Source organism: Eupeodes corollae, chromosome 1, assembly GCF_945859685.1.
Source record: "Eupeodes corollae chromosome 1, idEupCoro1.1, whole genome shotgun sequence".
In the NCBI taxonomy this organism is placed as follows: Eukaryota; Metazoa; Arthropoda; class Insecta; order Diptera; family Syrphidae; genus Eupeodes; species Eupeodes corollae.
In genome coordinates, this window is record NC_079147.1 from 79,635,903 (window position 1) to 79,659,943 (window position 24,041).

A 24,041-nucleotide genomic window follows, 5' to 3' on the forward strand; every position below is an offset into this window, starting at 1 on the left:
TGTACACTAAGAGCATACTCAAATTTTATTGTATGCCTTTAATATTCCACAGGGTGTTATCTATAAGATAAAAACAAGGTGACAGTGTATATTCGCTTTGAACGTATTAATGAATTCCATATTCTTCTAGTACGGCTAAAGAACGAATCTCAAAACTTTACTTTCAAAGTGATTTGAAAGACTCACTTGAAATTACCTCGAAAAAACCACATGGTGAATCATTGAAGTAGATTAAAAATTCCCCCAAAATCTAAAGTTTATAGATTAAACCATTAAAAAAAGTCCTGACAAGTAACAACAATTTAAAAATTCTGAATGTGTATAAGCGATAAAAGTACTATTTAAAAAAGTTTTTATGTTGACAAGTTTTTTCAAAAACTTTGAACTGCTTTGCATACTTACTTTTCTTGACTTTAACTTACCAAAAGCGAACACCCAATATTATAATCAATTAATATCCACATCTAAAAAGCAAAAATACAATCGAGCAAAAATAACGACAATGCATTTTTTAAATTATGCACAAAATATTCAACACGATATTTATATTAAAAATACGTCATATCAGAAAAGTGTATTATAGAATTTGTCTTATTATAGATTATTTTTTTTATTTTGAATAAAATGTTAAAAGTTAAATGCAGTGTATTTATTGTCGTGTTTCAAAGTCAATCAAAATATTATTAAAATCCAGAGAGAGATGAGATAGATAGAAAGAGAGAGATATATAGAGAAAAAGACAAATAAATTCCAAAGAATCATTTTTTTTACACAAAAAAATCAAAAATATTTATAAAGTTAAAACACCAAAAGCAGCAGAGATGACAGTTTTTTAGAGATTTTGTTTAAAAAAAAACTATATTTTTCTCTTAAAACAGTTTAAAAGTTGACAAAGTGTGTGTTTTTGAAATTTAAATATTTTATGCTAAAAAACATAAAATAAATAAAAACATAAACACATTCCAAAAAAGAAGAAGAAAGAGAAAAACAAAGAGTTTCTTTTTTTGTTTTATTGTTTTTTTTTTTTAAGTTTATTTGTTTTATTTTCAAGTTTTTTTGTTGTTGATTTTTTTTTAAATTTATTTAAATTTAGTTTTAAAATTATTTCTGGTTTTTGTCATTTTTGTATTGGTTTTTCTCAAAGTAACAATAATTAATTTATTTAACATTTATCATTTTTTTGTTTTGTTTTTCATCACTTTTATTGTGTATATAATATAATTTTTATTTTTATTTGTTTTTCATTTTAAATATTCATCAATAGTTGTAGTCTGTAATGTATTGTATATATTTTCATTTTTGTTTTAAATTTAATGTTTACAATGTTTTGTTGTGTTTTTAATTAGAATTTGTTTTTAGTTTTCATGTCCCTATTTATGTTTTTTCATTTATAAATAATATATACGTATGAATTTATAATATCCTACAAAACTTAAAAAATATATTATGCATTTTTGTTTTAAATAATTTAAAAATAAAAACAAATAATTTGTTTATTTGCTGGCATGGATGTTGTTGATTTACTGAAGAAACCTTTGAATTTTTAGTCCAATAGATGTTGTAAGTTTAGAACATTCAATATTGTTAAGATCACCTCCAGTTAAGACGCCACTGACTTACATACCCCTTTTGGTACGAATTTGTAAATTTTGTTTGTTCTTTTAGCTTTGTGAAATTAAATTAATATAAAACATAAAATAAATAAGAAATAAGAAAAAATGCAAATCAGACAATAAAATATTTTGTTTTTTTTTTTCTAATAACGTGAGTTTTAATTTAACAATTTCTTTTTGTTTTTTTTTGTTAAATTTAATTTAATTTATTAGAAATATTTAACAAGCAATATAAATTTATACAATACAATTAATAAATTTCTTATTTTCATAAAATTGCTTTAACATGTACTTTTTTTTTTTTTTTTGTTTAATACATATAAGGTCTGGGGTTTTTATTTTTTAATCTTTAATGCATAAGCAAAATACAATGTGAACTAGCTAAGAAGGAAATGCTTAAAAAACATTTATAAATGTTTGATAATTTTTTGTTTAACACATAAATTCATTCATCGTTGCCTACTTTTTGGGGTGAACTTTAATCATCATCATCAAAACCTAGAAGAGCACCTTAAAAACTACATAAATATTATAGCATAGTTCCTTTCCAAAGTATTTTATGTGTATGTATTGTATGAACCATTTATAGTTCTATAGTTATTAGTTTTTAGGTTATAGCTGAATTTAACTATTTATTTAGTTCACAGCCTACTTAGAATATAGAATGATTAAATTTTTGGGAAATTTACTAATTTGCTTTATTTATGTTCAAACATTTTCTTAATATTTTATGCTCTCTTTCTTAAATGTGTGCATCAGACCTTAGTTGAACCACCGTGCTTTATACTTATTATATGACTGAAAGTCAAAGCTATTTGTGTTGTAAGGCCTTGGATTATAAGTTAGTTTAATCTCCGGATAATTTATGCTTAGTTTATCAAAAGCCTCAATTTAGTTAATCCACAGTCAGAAATGTTTTTAGCTAATCTAGGTTCTACTTTAAACTTGGATTTAGACAAATCTGTTCTTATAAGTGACTAAAGGTAAAATGTCTTAAACCTAGTAAACCTAGAGTTGACTATCTAAATTCTAGAAAAACTTAACCTTTAATAGTAATTTTAGTTGTAAAGATAACATATCTTAAGCCTTGGTTAAGTTAGTCCACATTTAACTTAGAATTTTGCTTAGTTTAAAGTCAGATTGAGTTGAACTTTAATCCAACACTGATAAACTAGCACTTAACAAAAAAGTTAACCCACAGATCATAAGTAAAACTTGTTATTACTTACATTGGGTTTAACTTCAATCTGGCCTTGAAAAGCGAACTTCGACAAGAGATAAAATACCTTAAGTCTTGGTTTAGTTAATCCACAGTTAACTAACAATATTATATGAGTTAGATTTTGATCTACTTATAACTTAAACTGACAAACCAGCCTTTTGTCTAGATATTGACTTAAGTAACATCATAAAAGACCATGGTTTACCCAAACTGGAAAACTAGTAGGTACTTTTAACAATTTCTAGTTACGAATAAGTCACTAAAATTGAATTATCAAATTTTATGCTGAGGTCCCTGTCATATACAGGTCCTAGTCATATACAGGACTTCGACTGGATTAACCTTTATGTCAAACTGACAAATCTTTCATTTGAAGAACATCTTCAAAAACAGTGACAAAATCATTTCAAACTATCAAGTTTGAAATTATCAAAACTTATCTGAGGTTATAAGGCTGAAAAACTAAACCTGAGACTTAAGTTTTTGTCAAATCACTTTTGACAAAGTTCTCCGAAGACTGACACACATCCATTCTACAAATTGAACTCGGTCTAACATTTGTATGCAAAGTAAGGACTTAATTTATTTTCTTATGAAAAGTTAACCTGAGACTTAACTTTTGGTCAACATTTTTAAATCACTTTTGACAAACTTCTCCGAAGACTGACACGCATCCATTCTACAAATCGAACGCGGTCTAACATTGTTATGCAAAGTAAGGACTTTTTTTATGAAAAGCTAAACCTGAGACTTAACTTTTGGTCAACATTTTTCAAATGACTTTTGACAAAGTTCTCCTAAGACTGAAAAACATCCATTCTACAAATCGAACTCGGTCTTATACTTATCTGCAAAGTGAAGACTTAATGTATTTTATTATGAGAAGTTGAACCTGATACTTAACTTTTGGTCAACATTTTTTAAATCACTTTTGACAAAGTTCTCCGAAGACTGACAAACATCCATTCTACAAATCGAACTCGGTCCTACAATTTTATCCAAAGTAAGGACTTAATGTATTTTCATACGAAAAGCTAAACCTGAGACTTAACTTTTGGTCAACATTTTTCAAATTACTTTTGAAGAAGTTCTCCTAAGACTGACATACATACATTTTACAAATCAAAATTGGTCTTATCCTTATCGTCCAAAGTTAGGGCTTACGATATTTTAAGAAAATGTCAAACTATTGAAGATAGTATATCAAATTATTTCTATGCCTAACTGTGACTTTCTAATAGTTTTTTCCTAGTCAGCTTCATTCAACAAACTTTGGGTTAGCTAAGGTCTGCAAAAACAGGCCTTTAAGTATATTTTTTTAGGAAATTTAAGCACTTTGAATTTTGTCATAACATTTAAATAATCTATTAAACTATAGTTTTTTTTTAAATGTTGATAGTTCTAATTATAGGGGTTAATAACATTTAGTTTTAATCTTGATTAACTATTCCTTAACTAAGGTTGTGAAAACTGGTCTTTATCATTTGAAAAAAAGTTTTTTTTTTTTGTAATACATCTATACTTTACTTATACCCTACTCATCCTCCTCTTCTAAGTTCTGATAGTTCTTGTAGGCCATGAATACAACAAAAACAAAAACGAAATACTGATTAGGGTTTTACGGTGTTGTCTTGAAAAATATCAATTCAAGACTCTATAACTATACTCATTTAATTGTTGTTTAATATAAAATTCATTATATTCATCGTATTGATCTTATTCATACTAAAAACATGACAAAGTGATTTACGTTTTATTGTTTTATTTTAATCTACAAATTTAACAAATTTCCTTATAAATCTAATATTTTTAACAAATTGTTCTAACTTTTCTTTTTAATTGAATTTATATAGCAAAGAAAATTAAAAAAGAAAAAAAAAACAAATTTCACTAAAGATTTATGGAACAAAAACCGAGAAGGAAATATTTAACAAAAGTTAAGAATTATTTCTTTTAAATAAATTAACTGGCACACATATATATGTTTTTTTTTGTTTTTATTTATTTTGTTGATTAAAATGTTTTTCTTTTTGTTTTGTTAATTATTATTTTTATTGTTGCTATTTCTTAAAACACAATACAAGAGAAGTTTGTTCTTTGTTTTTTTTTTTAAAAGGTGTATACGAATATACGACGAAGGAATGTTTTAATTATTTATTTTTATTAAATGTTTTATTTTTTTTACTGCTTGAGATATACATATACATAAATATAATATAATATAAACTGTTACTGTAGTTGTAGTTGGTTGTCATGGTGGTAATAATAATTTATAATAATATAAGATTATGGTGATGTTCTGTACTGTTTTATGTTTGATGATTAAAAGTTAAGTGATGTTGTTGTTTTTGGTTGGATTTTAATTTCTTATTAGATTTAATTTTTATGTTGACTTTAATTTTTGGTTTTATTTATGAAGTTGTTGTCAAGTTAACAGATAGAAGATACACACACATAATACTTATGTATATATATATATAATATTAGGATGCATTTGAATATATAGAAGATAGGAAGAAAAGCGCTTATATTTTTTAGTTATATAGATATCGTTAGCATAACTTTTGTTTTATATATATTTGAGTTATAATTTATAAATATATACTCCAGCTAAACAACAAGAAAAGGAAAAAAAGAAGACATTGAAATGTATATAAGTATTTTTGGTGTATTGTAAGAAGTTTAAGGCTTTTTAAAAATAAGTGCTTATAGAAATAATTATGTATAGTTTAATTTGAAAAAAGCATTGCATGCATCATAAAAGAAAAAGTTTAAAAAACAAAATTACGATATAGAATAATATATTCACAAGATGAACATTATTTTTCATATTTATAAACAAGCAATTGTTAAATTTATAAATCAAATATTTGTTTCTGTTTTATTTACAATTTGTTGTTTGGAGAGATTGATAGCTTTTTAAACAAAAAAAAAGAAAATAATGTTGTTCTTATGTCAATGTTTTTGTATTAATATATTATTTTGTTTATTATATTTTATTGTGAAAATTTAAATGCAACTAAAGCTACTCTAGTAAATTCTCATTCGATGCATTCGTTTATATTTTTATTAGAATCCTGCAGAATTGTTTGTTACTATTTACTTGATATCTTGTGACTTAGTTCAATTGTTTAACCTGATTAGATAACAAGAAGACTGACACTCTTATACATTTAAAAAAGAATATAAGATTCTTATTCCAGTTTTAAGTTTCTTAACTTGCGGTGATGCGTTTTTAAACATGGTCTCAAAATCATAGTTTAAAATGCCACAAAATACAACATAGAGGATTTTTGAATAAAAATTCGTACACTTTATAATAAAGAGAAGGAAAGTGCTTATTTAATGCACAATTAGAACATTGTAGGCATTTAAAAATACGTGATAGACATTTTTAAATACCTAGCATAGTATATAGGTTAGTCTTAAATAATAAGAGAAGAGTGGATTTAATGGGTATTTACGGAAAAAACAATACTTCAACGTTTAAGATTTGCGTTACATTTTATTTTTGGAAAATTTAGATTATTTAAATCTTTTCAATGAATGATTACCTAATTTTAATATTGAAGTGAAGATACTGCAAATATGATGACCCTTCTTTTCATTTTGATGATAACCAAATCTATAATGCCCAAATTCTTAAATTGTCATAAGGCCTAAAAAGTTAAAACAAAAATCGCTAACATTTCCAAAACGTGCGAATATCGTTAAGCTCAAATTAATTTAATACAGCGCTCAAAATTGGTGGTTGTGGGTTTTCGCAAAAGAAATTTGAATTAGGGTTTTATGACATAGGGGTTGGACTTTTTTGAAATTTATTTTGGGCATTACTACGATAATAGTTCCTAATATTTTGTATGTCTTATTACCCAGCGAATTTTAACCCAAGTCATAAAATTACATAAATCTTATAAAGAACATCGTCGTAAAACATATCACAAATGAAACGTCACAAGTTCCAAACAGAGTGTTAAACTTCGTACATTTTTTAATAAACAACAGTTTTCACTGTGGTGAAAATAATATTTTTCTTCATTTACGCCAGCACTGTTATTAGCAAGCAAACCAATTAGTTTCCTTTTTATTTTGAAAATTGGCCTTATTTCGCTTTCTTAAAGTGAAACAAAGCCAAATATTTTTGAAACGCTTTCTTGACTTTCCGACAATTTTTTCGCTTAATGTTTTCGTTTAGGCGATACAATATACAACTCAAAATGTCGAAGTGCCCAAAACAAACACAAATTTTGTGAGAATGCCCAAATTTTGAAACCCGTGACATCTTTTGGGCGATATGCCAAAATTAGTAATTTGGGCATTATGATATTTTAAAATTGATTTGGGCAATACGACATTGAATTTGGGTTTTGTGTTATTTACTTCTAATAAATAAATTGGGTGGCGCAACAGTCCATGAAGAACCAGGGCCTAGTGACTTACAACTCTCAACCATTCCTGTGTGTGAGTAATGTTGTCAGAAATGGAGGGGACCTACAGTTTATATGCCGATTCCGAACGGTTAATTTGAGAAAGCACTTTTTCATGACAAGAGTTACTCTTGGAGAATTTGTCAATTCCTCGCAAGAGGCAGTACCCGTGAAAAGACTTTAGATGGCATAGGCAGGGATCGAACCCAAGACCTCTGGCATGAAAGTCCAACGCACTAACAATCATGCCACGGGTACTACGATATTTACTTTTGAAAGAAGAAAATGTGTGTCATTGAGTCATTTTTGGGCGATGACAGTTTTAATATCTTTCCATTATTTTATTGGGCAATAAGATCGAATGCTTCATTTTATTTAAAATATAAAATTAATTGGGTGGCGTAACTAGTGCCTAGTGACTTACAACTTTCAATCATTCCTGTGTGCGAGTACTGTTGTCAGGGATGAAGGCGACCTACAGTTTTAAGCCGAACCTGACCGGATAATTTGAGAAAGCACTTTTCATGACTTTAGATAGCAAAGGCAGGGATCGAAACACTTAAAATTATGCCACGGGTATTTGGAATGTCATAAAACCCAAAAAAGTTGAACGATTCAAAAGTTCGGTAATGTTGCCCAAATGGTTAAACAACAAAATATTAATAAATAGTTTTGGGAGCTATGATATTTTTAGTATTTTAGGGAGAAAAGACCTTATGAGACGAATTACAATATCTCCTGTGGAAAGTTGTAATTGTTTTTGATTTATGATCAATATTGAGCAATTGAAAAATTAAGTAGTGTCTATTTTGAGAAAAGACGCATTTTTTAAATGTTAATTGTTTTTATTTTAAGAAAGGAAAGAAGAAATTCCTTACGCCAAAAATGCTTTTGCATTTTAAGATTCACTAAACACTTATCAATCAATTATTCTTAAGAGGTTTTGAAAACAAAGTAATTTCTCAAAAATTACCATCTTATACCTTTTTACCTATTTAAAGAGTTGTGCTTAGAACAAAGCAGTAAAAATGACCAGTAGAGTATTTCTATTCCAGTTGTAGGATTTGGGATTATATCTTTCATTATATTTCTAAATTGAGTTATTCATTACTGCTTAAAACTAGGTGAAAACAATCAACCAATAAAGGTACATTTTATATTTTTGTATTCCTTTGTTTTTACAAAATTTGTTGTCCATCTTAAGTGGTAGTTGATTGCATCTAATTTGACTACAACAAATGTCATCCAAATTACTTAAGTTTTTTTACGACTAAAATAGAAATGTTACAAAATTATTTGATCACTTAATGATTTTAAAGATTGGCTATGATCTCGTTATACTGAAACGGAGTTTATGTTCAGGATTAACAAATAATTAAAATTATAACTATCTGTCAAATGGTGATCGTAATACGAGATATAATTGAAATTAATTGAAAAGGTCGAACGTTCTGTCATATGACAGAAATGATAAACGTTATGAGCCGAGCGACGGCTGTTCTGAAATTATTGTATGGTATAATGAAAAACTTATTACAGTTGCTTTTCTAGCAATTTGCTAGAAAAGGAACACACGTGGGACATAATTTCAAAACTCTTCTTTTGCAATTTCGAAATTATTATTTTTATTTTAAATCCTAATAATGATCTTTTGATAGGAAGTTGTCTTAAGTCTTAGACAGTTAAAGCTGTAAGAAGTTGTTTGTTTGTTTTGTCTTACGAGAAACAAAGATATTTATTTCCATTTTTTTGAAAATATTTCTTAATTCATCTTCTGTACAAATTAAGATAGCTCCATGATATATAACCAGACAATTTTAACTACACTAGATTTGTTGATGGCATTAGTTTGAAACTGATTTAAAAATCACTCAATCAAGTGTGGTGCTTGAGATATTAGTATCAGAGGATACCAATATACTATGTTTTTTCAGACTAGAAAATTCCACCGAAGTAATCCAAAATATCATTCAAATTCCATTTTTGTTGTAAGTTTAAACTTGTTCTGCTTCTAGCATAGTATAAAAAAATGCTAGGGCCGAATTATCGCTACAGTCATCGAGTCATACGCCTCAGAATTATTTGAATTTGTTGTTACTGCTAACGTTATCGAGCAGTCTAGTACAATTATTTTGAATTTTCTCATCAGCTATCGGACTGATTTTCACGTACAGTTCAAACAACTCACTGATAATGTTCAGCAGACACGAATTGTTTCCAAAAATTTAAGAACTATTAGGTCCGTTTGTTAGTTTAGTGTAAAATTCTCTCACAAAAAGACAAACCTACAAAAAAGTAAGTACATAAGTAAAGTAAACAACAATTTTTTTCTACTATTTGACTGCCAAAAAAATATAAATTGTTTAACATCATCGTTTCATATCGTGTTTAGAATTTACTTATTTTTTTGTAAATAGATAAATTAAAAAAACATGAACTTCAAGCAACATAATAATGGTCCATCGTTTGTTTTATGAAAAAAAACTTGATTAAATTGAAACTTGAAAATTGCAATCTTGTTACTGTTCTTTTGGAAAAGAATTTTTAATTTTATAAGTGATAGCAAAAGCGAAGTTCTATCAAATTTGTCATTTTCACAAATCAGCCCAAAGAAATTTCTTGGGCTAAAATTCGTAGGTTGGGGAAATATTTTACTCTCTCGTGAGCGCTCCCTTTTACGAAAAACTACGAAATTTTTGAGTAACCGAACAGGATTTAGTTAAGTTTCGTAATTTTTCGTAAAATTAGACTGTTTTAGAAAGGTACGTGAATGGACCTTTTATATTGTTAATTTATTTTGATTGAATTTATTCTTTTTAAGTTATCAACATTTCAAAACTAAGCTAACCTGCAAGGTAGTAGGAACTGTAGTGAACCTTCAAGTCTATGACTTACCTAACTAGTTCTGTTAAATTATTCGAACAAACAGGTCAACCACAGAATGAAAAATATTAAGCTTATCATTTTGTGTAAAACCTTCCTTTTGGTGTACTAAAAAGTTTTATCAAATGTAAAAATTGATTGCTGGAGCTTATCAACAAAATGGTATCAAAAGCATTAGATGAATTACTCAAAACGATGTTTTTTTAATTGGAAGAATAGATATGGTCTACGATGTGTTCGTAGAAAAAAAAGCTTGCAATTGACAATATAAGTATTTAGGAATTCGCTTTTGAGCACACCTCCCACTCATGGAGTTCTAAATCATATCTTAATTATGTTTGTTTTTTAAAACAGAAATGGTTAAAATGCTGAAGTGAAGGTATTCTTTTCGGTGGAAGACTATACAACTTGTTAAAATGTTTTGTTTTTTCATTGAGTTTAATTTATTCACCAACAATTTAATTCAAAAGACTGTTGACTTTTGCAATATTTGTTCCCTCTATCTCTCAATCGTTTAAGTGTTTAAAAAAATATTCTAAAAAACTATATTAGCAAATTTTGGTAAAGGTTTTAACACCATTGGAGTTATACAAACGGAGATAACGACGAACAAAGATCCATAGCTTACGACTAGGATGTCAACATAAAAACTCAAAGTAAAAGAACATAACTACTACAATTTCAAAAATGTGCTGTGCTTCATAATTTCTTATTTTTGTATAAGGTGTTGTTTTCTCTTCAAATTCAAGATTCTAACGCAATGCAACAAAATTATTTAAAAAAAAAATATTCAAATGTAGTTTGTAGTACCAATGGTAAGTAGATATGATATCTTCACAAGAATTACTGCAACACCTAATTACTCAATCCTTGAATATCCCTTTTCAATATCGTTACAATGCATGAGCGTCTATTAAAATATGCTGCTTTGATTTGTATAGTAAAAGAAGAATGTTGTTGAAAAAATTATTTCGTACGTAATTTAAAGTAAAAGACCGTTCGAAATATTGTAGTTTGAATTAAAAATTCCATTTTCAACGGAATGAATACCTTTACGCTCACCCTCATTTAAATGAGTGGAATAAAAGAGTTTTCAGGATATACTAATCCATAACCGTACCGATAGAATTTTTTGGGTGAACCTTAACTGAAAAGATATAATTTATCCGAAGAGCAACTTATAAAAATGTATTTACTGCTTAATGATTTGAAGAAATGTGATGAGCGTTTATTAAGCTTTTTCGATTTCAAACAAACACAATTGTGTACAATACTCATCAAATCCTGGTTGATAAACGATTAGAAACTTCTGTCAACTATTTAATGTCAGCTTATTTTTCTAAGTTAACTAAATCGTTAGATAGTTTAAAATTCAATACCTTAGACCGCATTTATATTCGATTTTGAATAAACACTTTAGTTCCCAGAAAAATTAACTGGAATTGATAAACAAATTGAAACTATCACAGTCATTTTGTTTTCAATGTTTGTATGATGTAAATATACGAGTATTTATAAAATTGATGTGAATTCCTATTTGAATATCGTAGATATTCTCATTTAAAGTTGATTATAAATTAAAAAAGTGTGCAGTTTTGTGGTCAAATTGGTTACTTGCAATATTTTATTTTATTTAGTTTTTGTTTTTGTTTATCACAAATACGCTTTAATCTTGTTTAACAAGGAATTCCTACAAATCTAAAAAATGTTGCCTAAATTCTCTTGAATTGTACCTACTTTTTCTATATCATCTAAACTATATTCCTACAATGTGTATTTTAATTATTCTATATTTATATTGGTAAGAGTATTTTTATGGTACATTATGTATTTTAAAAATTCTAAACAAAAAACTGCTGAGTGTATGAAATTTGTTTATATAACTTTTAAAAAACAAAAGAAAAAAGAATATCAAAATGTAATTATGTGATGTTTTATTATATTACATGTTCATAATTTTTTTTTTAAAATTTAAACAAAAATTTTAAAAAATAATGCAAAATAAAAATAAATTAAATTTATATATATTTTATTAAAGTTACTACAATAATAATTTTTATACTTACATTTTAGTTACGTTCTTCTTCTATTTTTATATATATTTTGGGGGATGAAAGAAATATATTTAATTATATATTCTCAATAGTAACAAAATACGGAACAACAATTTTCTGTAGATTTAGTGGTTGGTGGTGGTTGCTTTGGTATATATTTTTTGGTTTTTGGTTTAAGTTTGGAATTGCTTGGCTAAATGTCTATGTTTTAATTTTTGTTTTTTTGTATTTATTTAATTTTATTTTTCGTTACACTTGGTTTGCTACATTTATCATCGCTAATTTTAAAAACTTTTTTTTTTGGGTATAGAAGTTGAATTTTTGTTTTTGAATCGATTCTGTTCCAATGCTCTTATTATTCCGTAGGAGTTAAAAGTTAAGAGAGGAAAATATGTGTGTGATTGGATGATGATGTGGAAAGAGTAGGTTTTTAATATTGTTGACGAATTTACTAAATGAAATGTCGGCCAAATGATTCAACCCGTTTTTGCCCTTTTTAAGTTTTGTTTTTGTTTTCGAATAATGTTAAAACATCCAATTTGTTGAGTTTTTTAAACTTTGTTTTTTAACAATGTAGTTAGACTCTTTGTTTTAAATTTTGACGATTGGCAGCTATGGTAGAAATTTTGGGTTTAAAATTTGGGCTTTTGAATAATTTTGTATGTTAGCTCTTCTGTTTGAATTTTGGTTGATATTGTAGTGCTTCATGAACTCTGATTTAATTTTTTATTAATTTTTTGGTTTTTTGAATTTCGTTAATTTTATTTTTTCATCTATTGTTCCTTATAATTTTTCAAATTTAATTCTGCAGTTTAATTCTTTTATAATACATGTATATATGGTTTTTTGTTTTGTATATATATATTTATATGGTATTTTTTTGGGGGAAATTTGTTTTGTTAAATAAATATATATATATATGTGTGGATTTGAATTTTTTTTGGTAATATTTTTGTTTGTTAATATTTTTTTGTATTTTTTTTTTCTTTTTTTTAAATAATATTTTTTATTATGATGACATATCACTGCATGACACATTTTCCCTCTATTTGAGTTTTTAGCTCATTTACTTGCGTTTCTATTTGATTTTTCAGTTCTGTAAAAAGAAATTGAGTAATGGAAACAGCAATAAATAAGCGTGTTATTGTAGGATAAACTACAATAGTCTTAAAATTTTAATATTTTTATTTTATATTAAAAAGTTGTATGTTTGTTTTTAAATTATACCATATATTTATACTAGTTAAGATATATAGTATACACTTAGGTTAGATCACAAGCTTTAGAATTTTTATGGTGGGATTTGAAAAAAAAGTATTAAGACAAAATATGTTTCGGAATGTGTTAGGTGTGTTCAGTTCTTTTAGACAAACTATCGTTGTGCAAACATAGTATCATTACGGTAAAAGTAAAATGATCTGATTCATAACTTTTTCTGCAGAGGCTTCTGGCAAAAATACCATATTTGGATTGCCCTCAAAAATGTTAAAGTCTGAAAAAAGTACAGAAATTTGACTTGAAATCGATACTGAATTGCAAAACTTTCTAAACAACCTGAGCAAATAGCTTTAGAACAGCAAAATCAAGACCTTAGTCCAATAAATCAGCTGGTCCTATCGATTAAGTTGATGGTATCCAACAAAGGTTTCGTTTTTAATAGATAACAGTTAGTTGTTTATTTTGAAGCTGTCATCTTATTGACATTTTAGGATTTAAAACTAATGCATTGTTAAAAATGAAACGATACATATTTTTTAAAAGCATTTAAACTTTCAAAAAAACAACAAGATTGGTGAACACTTTTCGGTCACCGTTTGTAAAATCAGCAAAGTGGCACCTTGACTTATTGGGTTCTTGAAATCTATAAAAATTATCCTGATTTTTTTCAAGCAATCATTTTCAGTGAAAGCGCCCAGTTTTACCTAATGAACAGAATTGTTCCATTTAGAGATCGATAAGTCCAAGAATAATTCTTAAAAAGTAACCTTTAATAGCAAAGTATAACTTTTTGATACGGCTTTTTGGGCTTCGAGTATGATTTGACTTATTCGACAAGTTGATTTTTTACAAGATAATGTTAAATGCCATAAAAGAAACGTAAACATTTAGTAAGAAAAGTTTTCCGACAGTGATTTTTGAAAGACCTTCTATTTCATAATAAAGTTTACGCGCTGCAAATGTAGCCTTGACTACCATTTGGCTGATATTGTTTTCAATTGTCGATGGTATATCTTCTTCTTTACAGCTCTTGAATATAAGAGATCATTTAAAATAATATTTTTAAGGATTCAGTTATTAAAACCTAAATATCATTTGCTGAATAGACTACAAACTAGTAGACTGTCTTAATTAACCGATCCATAGTGGAAAAGTCTTCTAAGTTTCTGTATTGATATTTTCTGATATTCTGCAAAAGCCGTTGGGATTAGAACTTTTTGTTTGACAGTTCATATTATTATATTGTAGAAAGTCACTAGTAAGATGCAAAAAGACAAAATGTCCTTTTTGAAGTTCTTGGGGACCATGTAAAAAGAACTATGGTTATAATGCACACTTACAGTGAGTAACGAAATAAATCGAATACAGGAAAAAATTAATAAGCTTCTTTCTGTTAAACTATTCTTCCATGAATTTTGACAGTAGAACGAAATTCAACCAATGGTCAGATTCAGCTTTAAGTTAAGCTTGATAAAAAGCCAAAGTGCACATCAGATCATAAGTTCTATTTATTTTATTTCCTCTAAATTAAATTTAAAGCCCATAGCTGAAAATCCTCTTAGATCTGAAATAAGTCTTCATTTGCACTGTGTGAAATGTAAAGTTGTATATATTATTTTCGTATTTATTTATAGAAGTAGTAATATATTTTATCACACGTATAAAAATCATAGAACTTGTGATTCCAAACCCTAGTACATGAAGGATAGTTTTTTAAGAGGGAAAAAGCATTTTCTATTCAATAGCACACATTTAATGACATGAAATTGGAAAAAGATGTGAGAAAATAAGAAAATATAGAGTGCGAAATTATATTCAATAAGAAAACAGAAAAAGTTTAAAATGAAATGCAAATGCAATTGTGAAGAACAAATTTCTAAATTAAAGTAAAAGAGAAAAATAAAAATTGTGAAAAGTGAAAATTAATTTAGCATTTAAAGGAAACCTATACAAAGGAAAAAGGAAGGTTTGAGAAGTGATTTGAATTTTTTTTTAGTTTTTTTTTCTTTTAGTTGAAGACTTTTAAAAACATAAAATTGATTGAAATTGAAAAGCAAAGAAAATATTTATGATTCTGTTCAATTTTCTGCATATTTTCGTTTATAATTTTCTTTGCCTTTTACATTTTGATTATATTATTAATTGGATTTTGTTATTTTTTTTTTTAATTTCTTTCTTTTTCAATAAAATAAACTCAAAGTAAAAGCAAATTTATTTATGTAGAAAGAAAAAGGGAAAAATAGTCAATTTACCTATTTAAAATATATTTTTTTTCTTTTTCATTTTGTTTGTGTGTGAAAGAGTTGCAATTAAAATTTTTTGTTGGTAAAGAAAAAGGAAATTCATCATCATCATAGGTACAACTTTGGTTGACATGGGAATTATTAAAAACTTATTCTCAAAATTGTTGTGAAATTGACTGGCATTTCTGTCCAGCATTGCGATCTTAATTAGTTCTTCGAAGGTTAATAAGAGGTTTGATACAATAAATACCGACTTCCTATTGATTTCTTGTTTTATTAAGAAAATAGTTAGTTGGGCAATTGTTTGTTGTTGATCAAATGTCTACGTATTTTAAAACTTTAAAATAGCATTATTTAAAAACCTTTGCAAAAAACAAAAATCATTTTGGTCTTAAATTCACAGATTATTCAAACTATACCACAAATTCTAGCATTCAATCTTCAAAGCATCAAAATATTGACTTACAACTCTCCACCATTCCTGTGTGCGAGTAATGCTGTCAGAGATGCAAGGGACCCGCAGTTTATATGCCTACTCCGAACGGCTAATTTGAGCCAGCTCTTTTCATGATAAGTATTACTCTTGTAGGATTGGTCAATTCGTCGCAAGAGGCAGTACCCGTAAACAAAGTTAGGTGGCAAAGGCAGTGATAGAACCCAAGACTTCTTGCATCAAAGTAAAACCCACTAACCATCACGCTACAGGTACTACTAAAATAAGTCTTAAAAAAGACGAACTAAAAAACATTACTCATTTGTAATAGTAAGTCAATAATTTCATAACTTCTCAAGAAGATTGAGTCGAAAATCAAATTTGATTAGTAAATTGTATTAAACTGTTATTTTGTTGTAGCCAAGATAGCACTTAGGGTTTCTAGACTGAAAGCAAAAACAAAGATGCTGTTAGAAGATACAACCTTGAACAGCTACAATCGCAAGAGATCGCCGAATCATTCTCCGACCGAGCCACAAGTAATCTCTTATGACCACAATGAATCAAAAACACAATGAATCAAAAGCTGGGGCAACATTGCCAAGATGCAATCAGAGAACACATTTAACGTACTGGGTTTCAAGCAACCACCAACAAGGAACCTTTGGTTTGATGTGGAATACCGACAGGCAAATGCAGCCAAGCAACAGGCAAAGTGGATCTGCATAGAAGAACGAGTGCTGCTACGAGCTCTTTGAGTAAAAGAGGAGAGAGGAACAACGCCTTTGCAGAAGGAAAATGAGGGATCATGAGAAGCTTGCGATCATAGGTGTTGAAAGGTTCGAAAACTGAAATGATGTTCGAAAGTCTTATGAGCAAGTGAAACAAAATTCACAAACATATAAACCCCGGCCGCTATCAAATCTCTGGACTCTGTCTCTACAAACTCTATAACAGTCCATAACTGTCGACCATCTCTAATGGAGATAGCGCAACAGATTAATATTCACCTTTGCTGGGTGCCGGGCCAAAGAGACATTCCAGGTAACTGTAAGGCAGATGAACTCGCCAGGAAGGGTACAGTACAGCCCATACTACCACGTTTGGCAAGTACTGGCATACCAATCGCTACTTGTAAACTGCTGCTAGTGCAAGACGCTGTGAGGAGGGCAGGCACCAGGTGGAACAACGTCACCACGTGTCAAGTCACAAAAAAACATCTGGCCAACACTGGATTTAAAACGTTCAAGGTGCTTGCTCTCTCTAAGCAGATCGCATATAAGCTCATAGGTGTCATAACCGGACACTGTCTAATAGGGAAGCACGCCACGAGACTAGGCATATTCTCAAATGACTTTTGCAGAAGCTGTATGGACGAGGAAGAGGTAGAAACGGTTCTTCTTCTTCTCCGCACATGCCCTGCTCTAGCTCGAAAACGCAAGAATTACCTAGTAGAATTCTTCTTTAACAATCTAAACGATCTAAATCATATCGGTATAATCAGCCTCTCACGTTTCGTAAGGGCCATAAACTGGCCTAAGTGTGTCCGTTTCCATCTTGGACAGCCACTATAACCCAACCTAACCCCGAACCGAAGGTTGCGAAGACTAAAGAGGAAAGATTATAATGGAATCACAATAAATGCTTGGGATATGGAAGGACCACTTCTGCAGACTGTATAAGGGCAAAGACGAACCGAACTCCACTGTCCATTCAATATATACGACGAAAGCCAAGAATATCGTCTTCTCGACTTTTTTACAAAGTAAAGATCGCCATATGAAGCTAAAGAATGCCGAGCTTTTCAAAGCAGCGGGATATCACATAGTTAGGAGCATGCACCAACTTATCTGTAAGATAGTGTCGGAAGAAAGCATGCGCGATGAATGGAACCTCAGTAATGTTCCAGTAATACTAAAAAAATCAGACCCTCTAAGCTGCTATAGAGGCATCAGTCTATTTAACATCGCTTATAACATCTTCTCTGCTGTAATATGTCATAACACGTCTAAAGCCCAATGCCAACTACCTGATAGGTCCTTATCAGTGTGGTTAAAGACAAGGAAGGTCCACAGTCGACTAATTATTCACATTATGGCAGATCCTGGAAAAAACACAATAACATCAAATGACATCATCAACAGGGACTAACTGTATAGAGCCATGTCTAGTTTTGGCATTCCTGCTAGACTTGTCCGTTTGTGCGGATGACCATGCAAAATTCACGCTGCTCCATAAGGTTAGAAACAATTTACAAGAACCTTTGGTTGGGAAATATGGATTTAGACATGGCTGTCATGCGATTTCTTTAACATCGTCCTTGAAAGAAGAGCAGGCGTCAACACTCGAAGCAATTCTAAATTCTGTCTTATTACTAGCATATGCTGATGACATTGACATAATCGGAAGAGCTTAGCGTGATGTCAATGGGTTTTTTGTGAGTATTGAGGCAGAGGCGGAAAAATGGGTTTAACGGTTAATGAATGAGGGCAAAAGAAAGTACATGCTGTAATCAAGAAAGGACTTATAACAACGACGTCCCGGTCAAAACGTCACTTTCGACAAACGTAACTTTGCTGCAGTAATGGACCTTGTCTACCTAGGTCCGCTATGAACACAGAAAACAATACCAGATCTGAGATCAAACGATGAATTACTCTTGCTTACCGCTGTTTCTGTCAGCTAAGAAAGCAACTGAGTAGTAAAGCCCTACGTGGAGCGATCCCCGTCCTGCTATATGGCGTAGAAGCATGGACTATAGCAAAAGCGGATAAAACACCTGGGGTCGTCTCAAATTAATAAATGTCCCAGGACTGAGATGGCTGGGTCACGAAGAGCGCATGGAAACTAATGGTCGGACCCAGAAAGTCTTCGAATCTATGACCATAGCATTAGAGGAGGACCGCGGATCAGGTGACGATTAAAGTGGAAAGTGACCTCACCCAACTTGGAGTGCGCAACTGGAGACACCTAGCTAGATGGAGAAGTTTGTTGGATGAGGCTGTAGTTCACACAGGACAGCAGAACCAACTTAAGTAAGTAAGCAAATTGAAGATTGTAAAATAATTGACAAATATAAGAAACAATGTTTTCTATAAAATTTTATATAAACTTGAAGTCTATTTCGATTGATTCTCAAGATCAATCAAAAATCAATTTGTAAGAGTTTAGTTTTTGCTAGAAAACCTAAACATGATAAGTTATACATCATAAGTTCTTAATCGATACCTCAATTTCTTATTGTTATTCTCAATTGAATAAAACTATTCATTTGGCAATTAAAATATTCTTAAAATATTAGGTTAAGTTAAAGTGGCTGCGAATACAGAATCCACACAAAAAAAAAGGCCCATTGTGATACCACATGCTTTTAGTGAACTACTTCCCACAAGTCGAACCACTTTGAGCTTTTTATAAAGCGAAGAAGATATTTGATATCCTTATTAGCTAGTTCACAGCTGCTGCAGAAGTCATTTGAGGCTACACCAAGTCGTATTGCGTGTCTGCCTATAAGGCAGTGTCCCTTAAGGGCAACTATTAGGGAGCTAATATAAAGTCTGCTTTGAGATAACAAGTCCTTATAGCGCTTTAGGTCCATTGAAAGCTATGTGAGTTTTGTGGCTCCGCACTTGGAATATTAGTTGTAAGAAATATTTTTGTTCCATTCGACTAGAGTTTATATCAATTTTCACCAATTATACGTTCAAAAGAACAGTTTTAAATCAAAGGCATTAATTGGTATTTTAGTAATTAGCAAAGATTAACAAGTTTTGAAAAGCTGGTAGCACAATATGTCATTCAAGATAGACTTTCACAATGTTCTTAAGAAAAGAGTAAAATACTTTTTTAAAATTCCATAAAATTTACCTTCACCTACGAAATTAATCAGGAAAGTCGGCAGTTTGAAGTCTTGAAAACAAAAAAAATGTAATCCTCTTCCATTAATAAGAGACAATTTATTTTATTCAAACAGTTACAAATATTTTCAATCATGCATATGAATATTTCTTTTGAAATATCATGAAATAATTTAAAATCATGTCGTCCGTAAAAAAACGACAGAAATTTAAACAGAACATGTAATTTGCATCAATCATTTCCTTAATCTCCTCTTTTCCCAAATAATTTTCGAAAATATTTAAATGTTGTTTAAAAAAGGAGAAAAATTATATCACTCGTAATCGACATTAAGTTCTGGTCATTATATCGCCATTGCCCACTAATATGCAAAAGACCCTTAATTATGCCATCAGTTGGGCAAATAAATTATTATGTAATATGTGCTGTGTGTAAAGGCCTCGTAATATATATTTTCTCGGTATTAACGAATGGCAGAGCAACATCCGGGTTGACCCAATTTTTAGTTTAAAAAAAAGAGAAATTATATTTATTTATTACTAATTGCCCCTTCATTACGAATCGCTCGTTAAATGATAAAAATTAAAAAGAAAAAACTTTTACCCAGAGCAAATGAATACTTTATTAAACAAATGAATATTAAATCACATATTTTGCAATGAACATTAAGTTTTTTAAACGACGACTACGAAAACGAAAATTATATGCCTTCGTTCATATATTTACTACCTATATATATGTACCAAGTTGGTATAGGAAAGAAAGTTTCTAGCAAGAGAAGTCAAGCCCCGGAAGGTTAATATAGCGTTTCTTTGTGAATACCTAGTAAATGTCCTTATGGTATTTTTCTCTTTAATTAACCAAACAACGAACGACTAGGTAGGTACTGGGTCATGAAAAGGTGAATAATGTATATTGCCACATTTAAAGTGTCCTATTTAAAATTAAAAAAATAAAGCAAACACCACGCCGGGTATACACGGTACGGTTACCCTTTTTATTTTTTCTTATACAAATGTTTCATTAATGTCGTCGTCCTTTTTAGGGGGAGGTCAACTGAACCGCGTTTGCTCTTTAGTCAAACCCACTCAGAGGTACTTTTTAAAGTAGTGACGTGATTCGGTGTTAAAAAGTAGTCAAATTCGTTCTTAATCATATTTAACTCATTTAAATTAAAGCTAAAGAACGACGTTAACGTTTTTTGAAATTACCAAAAATAAAGAAAATCGTTTTTGATACTTTCTTTTGCCAAATACACAAGAGTCGCCATCGTCGACCTTTTGCATGTTAAAATAAAATTAAAACCGTGAAAATTTAACGACAAAAGAGGAAGTACCCTCTCGTTACATCAGCAATAGGGTGACCATATTCACAGCAATAAATGTCGTTGATTTTTAAGCTGCATAAATAAATTTAAAGTCATATCTTAATCAAAATCAATTGAGTAATATAAACTCACAACCTCTTCTGCAAGGATATTAATTCCAAGAGATCAAAGAGAGTTTCCAAAACCATCCCCTCTACTCCCCACTTCTTCTTAAAATCATCAAAAACTAACTTAAAGCAGTACGAGAGTTCAGTAATTATGTTATATTCGTTTTATATGTAGGTATACCTTTAAAGGTATTTGAATGTTTAGTCCCAAAGACTAAATTGTCCTTTTGATAAACCAAGTTATGTTGTTAAAGTGGGGGCAATTAATAAGGATTTAACAAAACTCAGATTATGCGTTTTAAATTATTATACTAAGGGGGAAATTTGGACATAGACAAATTAGAATTAAACCGTTTGGTAAATATATGTAAAAGCTACGTATATATGTAGGGTAGGTACATCCATAGATAGCCTATGTATAGGTAGTAATGTTTTGGCTTAAGAGAATAATTGTTAAGCTTCAAGTGAAATGTGTTTTTGAAATTAAAATTTAAATCCTTAAATAATTTATTATTAAGGAATGCTTTCAATCTTCTTCTATACATAAGATAAGAGAATTATTTATTTACTTTTAACATCTTATTTATTACTGGCATTTAGGTTATTTAAAGGCAAGAAGATTTAGAATTTTGCACAAAAAGTTAAATCTCTGTAATTATTTTAAAAACTCTTTGGGGATGTCCATGTTTTTGAAATTGTGAGATATTCCCAGAAATTGCACTGTACACAAATTTAACCAGAACTGCACAGAAATAAATTTGCATAAAGGTTTTTTTCCGCCCTAAGAATTTTTAGCTACCTTAAGTTGGCAATGATGTTGTTAAAGTTATAATTTGGATACACCATGCTCTGTATTGGTACGACAATGTCCAGCCAAGGAATCTACAAGGTCCGGCAAAAAAAACCTCCCGTATTTTAAGACTTTTATATTTAAAGCTATGGTATTCCGGGATAGATAGAGGTCTAACGTGCCGTTTTTAGTAATCGTGACAGTTTGGTGTGCTGTTGCTGAATTTGGTGTGTTAGGTCCGTATTTTTTCGAAGAAAATGGCAAAAAGCTAAAGTTAATGCGGATCGCTGCTGTCATATGATTGAGACATTCCTCCAAGAAAACTAAAATCAGTTTATTAGGAACCACAAAGAAGCCTGGTTCCAATTTAAAAAATTCAATACAATTTTTCTGTTAAATTGTTGATTTATTTGTCATTACCTTTTTTGCCAGACCCTTTAGTTTGAACAATAACGTCCAAGTAAAGCTTATTTGACTTCCAAGGCTCCAAAAATGCTGATCATTTTACTTTAAAGCCGTATTAACCGAATGTCTACTCTGTTTTTTCCATTCATTGCAAAATTTAGGCATTCATAATTAACAGCGGAAGCCCTCTTCAAACCCGCTCTTTCTAATACTCGCATCATTCGTCCTCCTTGGGACGAATTGGCCATTAATAATTAACTTGCGGTGAAGCTTAACAATCCTCTTATAATATGAAGGGCAATATCTTCTCAATTTTTGCTAACAAATGAAATATTTCAAAAAAAATCTCCCTCTAATGATCATTTTATTCAAACACTGCTATAACCACTGCATTACGTTCGAGACATTGATGCATGAGAATTTATGCATTCTTCTCAATACTCACTGCAGTTCTTTTGGGACCAATAAGAAAAGAAAGTCGGTGATTCTCTTGCTCCGCAAAAGTCCTGCTTTGAAAGGAAAAGGGATGAACGTTTTTGGAAATGTATTCCTCAAAGATCTTCATGAGCTTTAAGAAATATAACTTAAAGACCAAGCAACTATTTTTTTGTCATATTTTTATGGAATTTAAAATAACCATTGTATATTCAAAAACAACGATTTTGCAATTTCTAAGCATTTAAAAAGTACAAAGTTTAATTTTAACTTAATGTTTGTATTATTCAAGATTTCGTTGGTTATCATCATATTTCCATGTCTTGCAAGATGTTAAAATTGAAGATACATACTGAAATTCAGTATACATCAGGTGTCCCCCGAGGTAGCCACCTGGGTCCACTCCTTTTCATAATGTTCGTTCGTTAATGATATATTGTTGATCTTTAAGTATTGTGAATGCATATGAACATATTTTTTAAAAGTATCAAGTTAAGATATTGTCAATTTATGCAATCTGACATTTACTTATCAAATGGTGTCACATCAATTGCCTTAAGTTGACTATCAAAAACACATTTTCTTATTTAATTATGAAATTGATTCAGCAGCTTTAGGATTTCAATTATTAAAGGCTTCGGACTTATTCTTGGTACCCAACTTTCGTATAAAAGTCATTTTGATTATTTCATTCCTAAGGCGAATTCGATAGTAGGTTTTATAAAACGTAATGGAAGGGATGTTAGAGATCCTTTCGTATTTGTATCCTTGGAGTCATATTTGGATTTGGATTGATAGAATTCAAAGATGATTCAGGAAATATATATTTAAAAAATTGGTTGGAACTTTTGGCTATTTATGAGTCTAGATGCCAATAACATGGAATAAAGCCTTTAGAATCAAGAATAGAAATTAATAGTAAAACAATGCTTGTTAAAGACTTACTATACTCCTTTATCGAATGTTCATCGCTTTTTGAATCAAGACCAATCTATGTTCCCGCTTTTCTATGAGAGCTAGAGCCTT

At 29.7% G+C, this 24,041-nt stretch overlaps 1 protein-coding gene across 2 annotated transcripts in view; it reads right to left on the reverse strand.

Moving 5' to 3' along the window:
- Window positions 1-3,431: 3,431 nt before the first annotated feature.
- The window catches only part of LOC129941305 (complexin), a 99,647-nt gene continuing 79,037 nt past the window's right edge, over window positions 3,432-24,041 (reverse strand). For both annotated transcript variants that reach the window (XM_056049906.1, XM_056049905.1), the window contains exons 4-5: window positions 12,212-13,295; window positions 3,432-5,445 (exon numbers count right to left, since the gene is read on the reverse strand). In XM_056049906.1, coding sequence (XP_055905881.1) covers window positions 13,222-13,295 — 74 coding nt within the window. In that variant the 3' untranslated portion in view covers window positions 3,432-5,445; window positions 12,212-13,221. The remainder of the gene's footprint in view (window positions 5,446-12,211; window positions 13,296-24,041) is intronic.